The sequence below is a fragment of the Sphaeramia orbicularis genome, chromosome 4 (assembly GCF_902148855.1).
Source record: "Sphaeramia orbicularis chromosome 4, fSphaOr1.1, whole genome shotgun sequence".
NCBI classification, from domain to species: Eukaryota; Metazoa; Chordata; class Actinopteri; order Kurtiformes; family Apogonidae; genus Sphaeramia; species Sphaeramia orbicularis.
Genome location: NC_043960.1, coordinates 51,752,845 through 51,767,496, shown reverse-complemented (window position 1 = coordinate 51,767,496; position 14,652 = coordinate 51,752,845). Strand labels below are relative to the sequence as shown.

The 14,652-nt window shown below is 38.4% G+C and overlaps 1 protein-coding gene across 3 annotated transcripts in view; it reads right to left on the bottom strand.

Moving 5' to 3' along the window:
- Window positions 1-14,652, bottom strand: part of pex5la (peroxisomal biogenesis factor 5-like a) — a 182,439-nt gene that overhangs the window by 15,553 nt on the left and 152,234 nt on the right. For all 3 annotated transcript variants that reach the window (XM_030132623.1, XM_030132624.1, XM_030132625.1), the window contains 3 exons: window positions 13,995-14,111; window positions 8,816-8,959; window positions 3,072-3,142 (listed from right to left, as the gene is read on the bottom strand). In XM_030132623.1, coding sequence (XP_029988483.1) covers window positions 3,072-3,142; window positions 8,816-8,959; window positions 13,995-14,111 — 332 coding nt within the window. The remainder of the gene's footprint in view (window positions 1-3,071; window positions 3,143-8,815; window positions 8,960-13,994; window positions 14,112-14,652) is intronic.

Here is a 14,652-nt window from a genome sequence, read left to right as displayed (position 1 = left end):
GGAACATCAGGCACTGGATAATGATTTCTGGGTCAGGATGGATGAGCTAAACCTCTGCAGCTCGGACTTTGCTGAGGTTGGCCAGGTTTGCATGCTGCGCTCAGAGGGAGGGTTTGATGATTTGCATTAGATTTGCATTAGGGGCGAGAGGTCTCTGGTTCCAAAGTGGGAGATGAAAAGTGCTTTATGTAGTGACTCTTTAAGTTATATCATTGGTTACATAATGCAGACAACTGCCATTAAGATTTACACTGTCCTTTGCAATTCCTGATGGGAGCAACTTGGATTGGTTAAAAGACTTGGGGAGGGGCCAAAACAAGATTTAACCAAGCCAGATTTACTGCTGATGTGCCAGCTTCCTTAAAACCCTTCTAATCTGAGTCAAAACAAATTATTTCAGTCCCACTGCAGTGAGTTCTTCACAAAGATTACATAAACTTTGGCATTCGTTACTAAAACACTTTTTACACCTAAATAATGTTGACTCTGTATGAGATGTTCAGCTTCCCATTTTTATAGTTTTAAATCCGACGTGAGGAGATGATTTCAAGAATAAAATTTGAAAGATTTTTTTAATCTACTTTTGATTTATCAATGACACTGTGAATAAATACTGAAATATCTGTGATTTTTTGTTTAAATGATATTCTGTTTTGAGAGAATTTTGTCTTTGTCTTCATTAATTTATTGTTAATTCATTTATTACATTTGTGAAGGAAACATTTCATGTGTCTTTTGCTTGATTCTTGAATTACAAGTCAAATTTGTATTAGTTAGTATTATTAGTAAACTAGTATTGACTTTTCACTGCTTTGTCAAGAGAACGAGAATTATTTCCAAAGCTGCAGATATTTAAAACATGACAATGTCTACTGCCACAGTACTGTGGCACGAAATATTGGTTTGTCTATTGCCACAGAGCCAATCAAATGTTAGCATTTGTACTAGAGCCAATCATGGATACTGTTCCCTGAAGTCATTCTCCTCTTGTTGCGGCAGTACTGTGATGATATATGGCATATACTTAAGTTCATTCTTTTGTGCATTTTGCTACCATAGTACTGTAGCAATTGATGGAAGAAATGACAAATCAGTGATAGTATATAGTATAGAATAGGAATTATTGTTGTAAATGCTCTATATGTTGTTGTTTTCTGGTATTCTTTGCTCTGTGCAGTCAGTGAAATTGAGGCTGGAGAAGGTGGGTGGAGCTACATGTTAGATGCGGCAGTGTGCTGTGTGACTTCTCAATTCTGTATCAGTTCAGTGTATTGACTTCTGTGATCTGAATTCTGCACTCTGAACACTGTTCCAGTGGCAGATTTCTATCAATGTCGGATTTACCTATGGCACCCTTGGTGCCGTGCCCCCCCGTTTGAAAATGTGCAGAAGAAGAATGTTGCTTTGACATTTGCATCACTTACTGAGCTAAATTTCCACTGTCTTCAGGTCCGACCTATTTGCTCTCTGATTGTGATGTTTCGAGATGTGACAAGTTACCAGTCTACACATGATATAACTAGAAGCACTCGGAGAGCGCAGACCTCCGCCAAGGCCGATCAGTGGGACCCCCGTGGGCCCCCCCATCCCCGATCATCACCAAAATTTAATCATTTGGTCCTTGTGCCAGTATCATCATTTCCTGAAATTTTCATCCAAATCCGTCCATAACTTTTTGAGTTATCTTGCACACAAACAGACAGACAAACAAACCAACGCAGACAAAAACATAACCTCCTTGGCGGAGGTAACAAGGGCGCTGACTGGCTCTGTGGTAATAGACAAGCCAATATTTCGTGCCACAGTACTGTTTCAATAGCCACTTTTTTAAGGGGCTTTGCATGGCATCAATACACAGTTTTCAAGCTACATTCACAAGGATTTACCTCTGTTCTGGCAGAGAGAGCTTTAGGTTTTTGGAGAGAGAAGCCCTTTGAGATTACAACTTCGTTTTTTCCACTATTTTAACAGCCTTATAGGAAATGATTGATCAAGAAATGAAATGATAAAATGATAAGGAAATAATCAGCAGCGGGAATAATTGGAATCAAGGCGGTTGGATTTGAAAAGTAAAAACAAATTCCAGGCATTAACATCAACATTAGACACAACTCTGCAGTGGTGGTGTTTAACAGAACTACTACCAGCTACATTTCTAATCTCCCTTCACACTAGATGTATATATTACAAAATAAACTGTACACCAAACAAACCAGAGTTTATTGGATTAAATGCAGGTTCTAGTGGGAAGTAAAAAAAATGACTTCATTCATTGTAATCAAATAAAGCAATGAAATGCTTTATTATCTCACCCCCCAAAGGGGAGGCAAGGGGTTTGTTTGTCTGTTTGTTTGTTAACACTTTAGCAACAAAACTGTTGGTTGATTTCATACCAGATTGGGTTTATGGATTGCCAGTGACCCAGAATATATGTCATTACATTTTGGGAAAAGTAGGTCAAAGTTCAAACTTTGTTTGAGTTTAAAAAAAAAAAAATTTTCTCCCATTTACTTACAATGGCTGAAATTTGTCTGAGCTGTCTATGTCTATGTTGACATCAGCACACACAGACATGATAACATCAGCTGGATCCTTGCCAAAATAAGACAAAATACGTGCGAGGGGTGGGGTTTGTTGTGCCTGGCACCACTTGTTTGTTTATGGTTTTACTTGATATTTCATATTTTGTCAACAATGTGAGGCACAACACACACTTCTGAATACCTAAAATCACCTGTCCGTGTATCACACTTTTAGATACGTGTAATTTGTGGCCTTGTCAGCGCTATGAATGAAAGTGGGCCACCTCCCATTGTGGACTGACTCTGTACAGTCACTGTCCATGTGGCTTGTCTCTATTTTAAGAATAAAACTAGTTGGTTAAAGAACTGTAATGAACATAAACAAAACCATGACACCAATCTTGGTGAAACTGGAAGAAAAGATAAAAGTAAAAATACAATTTAAAAAACAGTCCCATTTGCTCAAGCATATGGCATCCCAAAGTAATAACAGCTGATACATCTGAAAGTGATTTTGCAGTCAAAATTTGTTGCACTAATTTTCCCTACCTCTGGAGGGAGACAATCGCTGCCTGCTCATTCTCATTTTCAGCCTGGGTGGTCCCCAGTACTTGCCAGGCCTGCAGGGGGGACAAAAATACAGGTAACAGTAAACAGCTTAATGGGAACCCAGACTCCTTGGCTGGTGGTCCCCAGAGGCTGAAACATAGTGACTGTGACTCAATCATCATGGGTCAGGAACAAGGGTGGGGAATGGCACAGAGTGACTGATGTTTCAGCACAAAGAAACTCAAGGGCACATATTCAACTATTACTTGAAACTGGCAAAGCATTCAGCTTTGAGAGTTATCCTCAGATGCTTTTAAGAAGTTAAAGACTTCTTAGAAAGCTGACTGGTCGATAGAGGACGTGACATTTACTTAACAAATATTCTGAATACAAAGTAAAGATATTCCGTTCACAAAGAAAAGTAACAAATACCATTCAGGAGTGTAACTGGTATTGTATAACAGACAAAATACCTATACTACTATACTTTGCTTATTACACATTGTTTAAGTCACATCCAACAGTTCTGAGCTATGAGCAGCTGCTAGTGGATAAGACAATGGCAATAGCACCTCTCCTCTCAAACCTGGTAAAGACAAAAAGTACATGGTTCAAACAGTATAACTGAGAAGGTAACATACAGAAAGGTAACATAGCCTACCACACTTTACCTGTAGCCACTAAGTCAAGTCGTAACATTATGCAAAGAATTTTATCAATAGTAAGTAAGTTAAAAAAAAAAAAAAAAAAAGTAGAATGGAAGCTGAAAAATATCTGTCTCTGGACACTAACAAAGAATGACATTCATTTTAGTTAGCTGTTATGTTACAGCTATGTAATCAGCAGCTTATATAACACAATCATTATCATTTTTATCAATAGTTAAATAAAACACTGAATTGAATGTTAGTTAATCTAACAAGTGCTACCTGGCTCTGAACAAAATGACATTACTGTGTAGCTATGTATTTGCCGGTTAGCTATTAACTTTACTGGTTGAAGCTAACAGCTAACAGAAAGCTAATAGTAGCAAGTTAATGGCTACTAATACCTTAAAAAGTACCAAATAAAGATGCAAAGGTATTTTACAGCTACCTGACAGACCCAGGAGGTGTGTCTCTGCAGAATAACAAAACAGCTCTTTACCAATTTAAATGTCTTTTTGTATTTTCACTGCAATCAACCATAACACTCTTAACCCCGTAAAGCCTGACCCATTAAATCATTGACAGAAAATTCCAGTTCTTTGAAACTGGAGCCTTTTTTGGTCCTTCTGAACAACCCCCCATTTTTTTTTTTTTTCAAATATCAATTTCCATGTATGAGTTTCAATTTAGTATCATATTTGATATATCAGGTCTCAATGCTCAAATATAATTATTTTTGAACAAACAAATCATAACATAACACAAACATGTCTAACAAATTGGTAATTCCTTTTCAAAATTAGCAAAGTTCTTCCTCCTTCCTCATTAATGACAGTCTTGTTGTGTCACTGCAAAGGCCTCTGGTGGCCGAATTATCCGTGTATTGCATGTATCTAATTGTATACCAGGTTTTTCAAGAAAAAAAATATCACACTGATCATGTAGAGGGCTTCAAAACTCATGTATCAAATATGATACGTTTGGCGTTATAGGGTTATATTAAATTCTGTAACTCACTGACTGTAACTATAGCAACTTCAACCTCAATCTGCCTGGTAATTTTGATATCATGGTGCCAAAAAACTAATTTCTGAGTCCAAACAGTCAACATTGCGAGAGCCTATATGCTCATTTGCTATAACAGAATTTAACAGAAATTAAGAAGGGCCTACATTAATTTATTTAACTCAAATACAGTCATTTTAATTGTAATTTTCTCAGTTTATAGTGATGCATCCCTTCATGGTGTGTGTTGACATAACTTGTTTTTTGTTTTCCTGAACTGAACACCTAGATGAAGGACTGGCAAACCAAACATGAAGTGTGAAGATGTGAAAAGTCTTATTGTGTATCAAAGAAAATCCATAATATTGTGATTTGACAGATACTGTGGGGACTACTGATAATTAGCTAATGCTATACTTTTCCTCATTCATTTAAGAATAGGTACTTCACTTATAAACTTCATACACTTCGGCTGTTTTTTATCCTCACATGGAAAATGGCAGAATGAAAAGTCAAGGTAATTCTTTGACTCATGGACAGAGTACTACAGCAGATTGAATACAGAGGAATGAACAGAAGTGGCCTAGGAATCAAAAAATTGTGTCACAGTTTCACAAGCTGATTATGACATCACTTGCAGACCTTTTATATGCAAGGGGTATCAAAACTGATGGGTTTATTAAAAAAGAGAAGTTTAAAGATATCTTCTTAGATTCTTTACTGCTATCTCTTATAAATGTGTCTGTTACATAAATAACTACTGCTGCCAACTACTATCTAGTTTGGCTGGGAAAAGACTGAATACATTCTAAGCATGGCAGTCAAACAGGAGGGTATATACAGTAAGGGCTTACTGTAACTGACCCAAAATCCAAAAACTGGGACCGAGATTATCAAATTACTGCCTGTCTCTGTAAGGGCAACTTAATAACCTGTCCTGAAGCTAATCTCTGTAGATGCTTTTTGTTCCACCCTTTGAAATGAGAGCAGAAATTATTTATGAATGATTTGGAGGTCTACGCAGTAGGGCAATAAGCCACTAAGCACCATAGAAGGAATTTTCGAATCGTATTAGTTCCATACACCGCTGGATAATCCTCTCCTTGGAATAACTGCCACATTTCTGTATATTCCAGGGGATTCTGAAAAGTACTTTGTATGAAGGCTTTGCTCTTTCAGCCTGCAAAGAGGTCACTCCTTTTGAAACGGGGAGAATACAGAAGGAAGAAGGGAAAAAAACCTGCCGAATGAGCTATTATTCAGCTCACTGGGCAAATGGAAATTCTTGTCAAGAGCCTGAACAAGCTGGATATTTTTGCTACAGTAAACAACTCTGTTTAACACAGGAAAATATATTCTGTGCCCTCTCCAGGCAGTCGATGTCCAGCCCATGAGCGCTGCTCCGTAAATCTGCTTTATACAGCCAGTTGTCAGAGGGGCATTGTTCATCTACAGCAGTGGTTCTCAAATGATCTGGCTTCCGGACCCACTATCACCCCTCAATGACGAGCTACGACCCAAACTGATAAAAGTTCAACTTCTCAAATTTATTAAATACAAATATGGTGTGTTTTAAATCTGAGATAATACAGAATATCACAGTATGCCAACACAGAGGACCAGTTAAATGAAAACCAATCTGACCAGCAGGCGGTGATGCTAAATATGGAAATATTCCCTTTAACACCAAATTAAGTCCAGTTTACCCAAAATCAAAAATGTGCACTTAACTCTTTCCCCGCCAGAGCATTTTCCAGTGAGTTGGTAGCCAGCGCCAGCCGTTTTGGTCATTTTCACTAATCTTTGGAGGCTCACTGAAAATGTTGTGTTAGGAGTATGTGAACACTGAATACATCAAAAGAAAGAACAGAACTTCAACTTTTAAACACAAAAAACTATTTTATTCTATCTTTATTCGTTCGTGAGATATAAACATTTGAATATTGGTCATTTTCAGGAAAAAAATGAATTTTGAGCAAAAAGCTGAGAAAATTGCATTTTTTTCAAAGATATTGATTTTCAAGAGAAAACTGATTTCCTATTTACATTTTTGACTCTTTCTTATTTACCAACAGTAACGCTGTCTTCAAAATCACAAAATAAAATAATAATAACAGCAATAATAGTAACAAACAGCTCTAAGATATCCCATCATTCCACAAAATGTTAGGGGAATCCACACCAAACTTTAGACCGAACATCTTGTAAAGCACCAGGTTCCTTCTAAACTTTGCACATTTACATACATCAGTTATAAGTCTAACACATAGTAGTTTAGCTTTTGGATATAAACACCTCAATATTCCTCATTTTCAAGAAAAAAAAGAAACAAATGCACTAAATACTGTAGATTTCTGGCCTTTGGCTGCACCAGGTCCTCCTGTTGGACCAGCTGCTGTGTTTGATCTGTAAATAATTCTATGGACATCTAGTTATTTATCTCTGTATGAATATATGTATTTATTTATTTCATACAAAAGCCAAATCCAAAAGTGTCTTCCATGTGTCCTGCTGACATTCTACAGCTGAATATGTTCTGTGTCCTCAGTCTGAATCTGAACTCACTCTAACAGATGCAGACTAGCTTTCCTTTGTCTTGTCCCATGTCTGTATGTCTGTCTTCTCCTTGAATGTCCACTAGAAATGTCTCTTTTCTCTTCCTCCTGTCTGTCAGTGTCTCCGTGTCGCTCTGTGCCCCCCCCCCACCCACCCGCACCTCCGTGTCGGACCTGAGCCGCTCCTTGTTTCCCGTGTTTCGTGTCCGTCTCCCTCACCTTCTATTTCTCCGTTCCTGTCTCTAAATGGTTCTTCTGTAGCTCCATCATATATTGAATTGTCAGACTCTGTCTCCATAATCATCTTAAGGCTTTTGAAACTGCGCGCGGTTCCTGCACAGTCTGCACTTCCTCATTCAGTGACTGCCGCTGGATGCGTTGCCATGGGATACGGAGACTCCAGTGCAAAAACGTTAAACCCGGCCCGTCATTTTTTCCGAAAAAGTTGCTTAATTGTTTGTTTTTGGACTAAGGAAAGTAATTCACATGATCCACAACACCTCCAACTACAGTATAACAGTGAAAACACGGATTGACGGAAAATCTCGTCATTGGCGGGGAAGCGTTGGGAAGCAATTGACGGAATATCTCGTCAATGGCGGGGAAAGAGTTAATTAAAAATTACATGTGCATTCAGTCACTCATTCAAGAATTAAACACACAATGTAGGCGAAACCATATCTGATGTAGTCATTGTCATACCTGAGTTTTGCTATGATTTGATTTGAAATTTTTGGGTCTTTTTATGCTGTGAAATGTCTGGTGTCAATTAGCATTACAGAGCATTACCGCCACCTACTGTTGGGGAGTGTGACAGGGTGGTGCTCAGTGCCATAAAAAAAAAGCACAGGATTTGTTCCTTAAAGGTAGGGTAGGAGATGTTCCCTAGAGCATTTTTTACTATATTGCTTAAAATCCCCTTCACACCCCGATTGCAACCGATTAATTAAATGCTCTAACACAAAAACAAAAAAGTTTAGTCACCTGTGGGACAGACAGGACTGAAAAAACACCATCCAATCATTTTAACAGGCCCATCAAAATGATTGGATGGTGATATGTATATCAAATTCAACTGTCATTTGTCCCTCCCCCCTCTGTGAGTACAATCAGTACAATGGAGGCATGGCTTCGGAGGGAGGTCTGAAGAATGGGGTTTGGACTTTTGAATTGTGTACTTTCAAAATGTAGCTTGCTTGAACCGTTTTTTCCAGGATCTCCTACCCTACCTTTCACATTATTTTTTGTCAAGACCCTAACCCTAACCCTGAAGATGAATTTGCGACCCACTTTTGGGTCACAACCCACCAGTTGAGAGTCACTGGTCTACAGCCTCTCTCAACATGAAGTTTAGTAAGTGGCCTGAAGTTTACGCTGAATAAACCTTACTGTTCTTCTCTGGTTGATGGTCTGTGCCGTAAATGTGCTCCCCTTTTTGGTTTTGAAAATCTGTTAATACAACTGTCATTATGGTTGACCTGGTTGATTCAGTAGGGAGAAATTAGCTGTGCATGTGTTTGCTGTCAGATGAACTCACCTCTGAATCGTGAGGGTCTTGTAGCACAGCTGCTTCCAGCATAAGCACAGCGTTTGGCAAATCTCCCTCTCGAGACTTTTTCAAACCTTCTTCAAATGCGTTCGGTAAGTCCTTATAAGGATTATCTGTGTGGAAGTAGTAACCCTGTCATCAAAAAAAAAAAGTAAATAAATAAATAAAAATAGGGACAGTTCAATATCAGTTTGTCTCGTCTATATTCATATGTAAAACAGAGCAGCTGTCCTGTGCATTCATACATTTAAGCAATGCTCCAGCAGCAGGAATCGATCTTCACTGCTTCACATCAAACCTGGTCTGAGCTCCCCTGGGTTTGTCTGTTCTCTTTAAATGTTAAACTTTGCATTTTCAAACTTTGATTACCCTGGTGTGTTACTGCCTTCTTCTGCACATCATGACTTTGAAACAGCATTTTCTTTATGAACTAGCCCTGAACTAGGATCAATCAAAAAGCCCAGAAGTCTCTTGCATGATTTCCCTATGTAAAAAAGTTGTTTGATTGGAAGAGTGTTGCTCAGCCTTAGGCTCTTGGTTCTAATATATAAATCATGATGCTGTACAGTTTGTTGGTGATTGACAGTGAGAGGCTGGGTTTTAGCCTGACAGCATGGATGACTGATTTTAAACCAAAGGATATCATCTTTTAATTCCCTGGATTGAAATGGACGGTTCAACACTTTTAAAGATACTTTGATTGGAGATCTTTGACCAAATGTGTACTGTGTTCAAGTCTGTGAGTTCAGCTAGAAGAGCTTCACATAGCACAAAGCAAATCCAAACATCAAGCAACTTTTGCTGTCAATAAGAGTTAAAATCTAAGCCTATACCAAGGAATAATTAACTATATGTAAGTGTTGACCCTTAACACAAGTAAAGAGTTGCATTTTAATCTGTGCAGGATCAGAATCTTAAACCCAGGAGGCTGAATATCAAGTTAATTTTAATTATATCCCCGAAATCGTGTTTTCGGGATATAATGGTGTAGCCTCATGACAGTGGAGTGAGTGCACAGAGTCAAAAACAGAATTATAAATTATATTATCTTCCTCTCCGGGTCAAACCAAATTCCTGAACAACCATGCTGATTGGTTGGTTAGCAGGTCAGTGCACGGACATCCTCTGCAAATGACATTTACGAAGACAGATGATCTTAAAGAATTGGCCTAATGGACTTTAAACAATGAAACTTAGGCTCATTTTCGTTCTGTTCTTCATCAAGAGCCATTTCCCTTGTCGTGGTAATTGAGAGCACCCCGGAACTTGTGTTTACACTTTGCTGACTTTGTCCTCTCAACATCTGTGTTTTATTATGTTGCTCATCCAGAGGTGAAGATGAACCCAGAAACGAACAAAGGACTGACTGACAAAATCACTATATGTGCCATGTTAATAATGTATTACATTATGTGTTAATGTTGATTAACTCAGCACGTTAACTCTTTTATGCACGTAATACTTAAGCCATTTGCCTGACCTGTGGTTTCACATATGTGTGTCCTGATCATGTTCATGGTGAATTATGTGAAAGTAAGAGTATCACTGCTTATAGCATGTCTGAATAATCATGCTATTATTTTACTGATGCTTAAGTGAGGTTACAGGTGATGTATAAAGTTTGAGTGATCTTATTTAAGGATCTTATTTAAGGATGCAAAGTTTTCTTACAAGTCTGCACACTGTCCTCTCCCCCTCTGTCTTCCTAAGAGGGAAGAGAAATGTGATACTTTGAGATATGCAAACGACTCGTTAAATATGCACGAGGAGGCGGTTTCCCGCCGAAACGGACAAAGAAGGCAACGCCCCGAGGCATCGATGACTCATCAATATGCATGAGGGAGGCGTGCTGGGTTGGTCTTTGGACAGAACTATAAAAGTGAATGAAACCAACTTTTCAACAGAGTCTTTTCCATCCTCTGGGCTCTCACCTGAGAGCAGAGCTGAGTCTTTTCCATCTCCTGGGCTCTCACCTACGAGCAGAGCAGAGCAGAGTCTTGTCCATCTTCTGGGCTCTCACAGAGCAGAGCTGAGCTTTTTCCACCCTCGCTGCTCTCAACTTCAGCAAAGAGCTGTTCCACCTTCTAAGCTCTCCAAGAGCTGTTCCATCTTCGCTGTTCTCCACTTCTCCTGGCGAGCTTTCCAGAACCAGCCGCCAGAGCCAGCTGTGAACCTCCTCCAGCCAGCAGAACTTCAGAACTTCAGACCTTCAGAACTTCAGACCTCCAGACCTTCAGGCCTCCAGCACAAGCACGTCGCTTCACAGCCTGTTCCTACTTCGAACTCCGTCAGAAGACTGCATCCGTTCTCTGTCAAGGCCTCTCCAGCCTGCATCCTTCAGAAGGCCTCTAACTTGTAAGAAAACTTGCTCCTGATTTATCTGAGTTGGTGTTATTCCAATTTAAGTAGGTTTACCTCAACGTAACCTCACTAACGTTATAATATCTTGAATATAGCTATCTGCCAACTTAATCTACGTATTCTCCTGTCCATAAAGTCCTGCTCCTTTATCATATTTGTCTCTTGTCTCTATGTTATTTGTGTGTCTTAGTTTAGTTAATAAATTATCTATATGTGTATAAATCCATTGCCTCAGTTGTGCTGGTGTACTGTATTCACACTCGGGTTCACTGTGCAGTCCACCAACTATCACCTTTGCAAGATTTCGAAATTATTGTTTTGGGTCAATTTAAGTTTAAGCTTAGTTATAAATCTATAATTAAATTAATCAATAAATCAACACTCAATTGATAAATAATTTGGTATCCTATTCTTGCTACAATGGTTTAACCCTGAACGTCACTGCTGATTTGGTTGGATTTCTCATCCCTGGATAACCAACAGAGGGGAACCCTACTGAAAGAACCTATCAATTCCAGCTTCTCTATGGGCTGGATCTACTAAGATCCCAGTTTGCATGTACTAATTTGCCTGCACAATCTAGATTTTGCATGTGGGGTTGAACCACCATTTGCAGGTGATTTACTAAGATTGCTTGTGCAAATGACAACAGGTGCAAAGTCTATTAAAATGAGGATTTTGCGTGCGCTACTGGTTGTCATCATGGAGACAACACGCTGTAAAAACTGCTCTGGGATATGCCAGCACTAATGGTAACAATGCGCAGGAATGATCCAGACGCATGGAAATGTAAAGTTGTGAGAAGTTTTGTCATAGAAGGTATTGCATGACTCCTCCTTGTGACTGGTCCTAAATCATCCCCTATCATCTAGAAGTTCTAAAATGGCAGTGATGGGCAATGGCGCCAGATTCATTTTAGCCAGTTGTTGAACTGAACCACTCTCAGGCGCACATAATTTTGTCACACTACAGCCTAATGTCAGTGTGTATTTTTAATCACAATCATCAGATCAAGTGGAAAAATAGCCTTTGACACAAGAGTTCTGTAATGTGGTGTGGGGGGGCATATGTCTCAATTATTTTTTCTTGTCATTCCATAAATGTTCACACAAAGGTGAAAAATGCGTTCTCTGCATCTTATTTTATTGTTTCGATGTCTTCTTCTTGTGATAGTAACCGCAGCCATGTGTGCGCATTTACGCATCCAAACCATTTGCACCTTTGAGACAAGTTAAATATAGAGTTAAATATATGAGCAAAATTGCTTTCGGGTTTGATAAATCACTTTGCGTATGCTAAATTAATATATTTACATTTTCTCCCCCGGCACACGAGTAAACAGCCCATATTGCATAATTCATTGCAGTAAACATACAAACTGGATACAGATGTGCTATTTTGAACCTTTGAAAGACGCAACCTTTAGTGCACACTATTAGTAAATCAATTTGTACATTTTCTTATGTGTGCAATGAGTTTGCACATGTTTTTATACACACAAACCTTTAGTAGATCCAGCCCTATGAGTATTATAAGTCATCAAAATGGGGGTGCTTTAGTTGAAAATTAGTTTTTTGGACATAAATCGAGCAATAATAGGATGGTTGAGAGAAAATTTGGTTCATATTGATCATCTTACAAATGTCCATTTTCTTGCTACCATCCAGAGTTCATATGGTGTCATTTTCCTTCACCACCTGGAGTTTTGTGGGGAAAAATTGGTTCTCTGACCATTATTCTCCCACTATCAGGTCAATGTAGCTCAAAATGAGTTCATATCGATTGTCTAACAATTATCATGGATAGATTTATATATAGCAGAGGATTGGGGGGATTTTGGGGATATACCCTTGCTGTCGGCCCACGACAGCATAAGCCTCGTTTACTTTGTTGTTACATTGGAAGTCCATCAACTGAACCATTAGGTGACAATTGGATGTCCACCCCCCCAAAGCTGTCAAACTAGTAGAAACACTGAGCCATGTATGTTGACCTAGAAAAAAAACATTTTGCTTAACATTTGCCTTGTCCACATTACACAGATATTTTTGTGAACAGATATGTTTTCTTTATGATGTGGATTTGGTCATTTGCTGATTTGTACATCTGGATGTGTTAGAACATTTAAAATCATAGTCATGGTTAAAAAAAAAAAAACAAAAACAAAAAAACAAAACAAAACCAATGTTGAGAGAAATTAAGTTAAAATCATCCCTGAGGCATTTTTGGAAACAAAGATAACAATTTAAACTAAACTAACCAATGCAATGATATTTATGATAATATAAAACTATATTATGACATTAGTCATTCTTGTTTAGTGTCCCAGACCCCTGTTAGAAAAGGAACAGCTGAATTCAAGATGTCCCAATACTTTTTTCCACATAGTGTATTACTTAGGCAATTATGCTATGAGGCTAACGATATGTAGTTTGTTTATTTCATACACAGCAGGAAAATAAAAATGACAAGTTGTGCTTTAATGAGAAGTTACACGAACTATTTCTGGATAATCATCAACCATCAGGGAACAGTGCAAGAGTTAGTCTCTGTTGGTTGCCTAGCAACCTTATAATGATGTCAAGAGACCATATTTGGATGGTAAAATTCAGCTTTTTCTACAACAAAAACATATATCATCTGTAATTAACGAGCATCAGATGACCTGATGGGAATATTTGTAACTTTAGGACCATACTGTGATACCAGTCCACTGTACAGCTGCCACAACTTTAAATCTTTACACCATTGTGGCACATAAGTCACATAGCAATATGTTTCTTTTGTTTGCTGATAGGCTACTGACCTTCTCATGTGGAGACACACTGGAGGGGATCTGTGCCTGCTCATTCTCCGTCAGCCAGTTCCGTCGAGCAAGCTCCTCCCACTCTGCCTGCATCTTATCCCAGAACTCAGTATCTGACTACAGACCACAGAAAGGGAGCGAGGAAGAGAGAGAAGGGCACAGAGGGAAAGAAGAGGATGGGTGGATAGATGGATGAGAGGTGAGAGAGGACAGGAACAGATTAGTGATTAATGCACAAGGACCAACAGTAATTTCCCATCATCCCATAGTGTTGAAAATGTCACATCTGTTTGGCTCATTGGCTCTAACATATGGACTCATTACATGTCAATGTAGAACAATGAAACACAGTCCACATATGAAATATCAGATGTATTATATCATGTTGATATACGGAATAGAATAGAATTACAAATACAACTAGGTATTTCTTCATTCATTTTTGTTTCTGTAAACACATTTTATTCCATTTGTATTCTGTCACAGTTATATATCAAACATCATATTAGTATTCTCATGAGGAGGAGATGAAAATGACATAAATATAAACAATAAAGCAAGTTAATGTGAAGTCTACTCTGTCATTTTACATCTGAAAAACAGCTGCATTTTCCCAAATAACTGCATAACAAATGAACAAAAATGCTGATGGTTAACA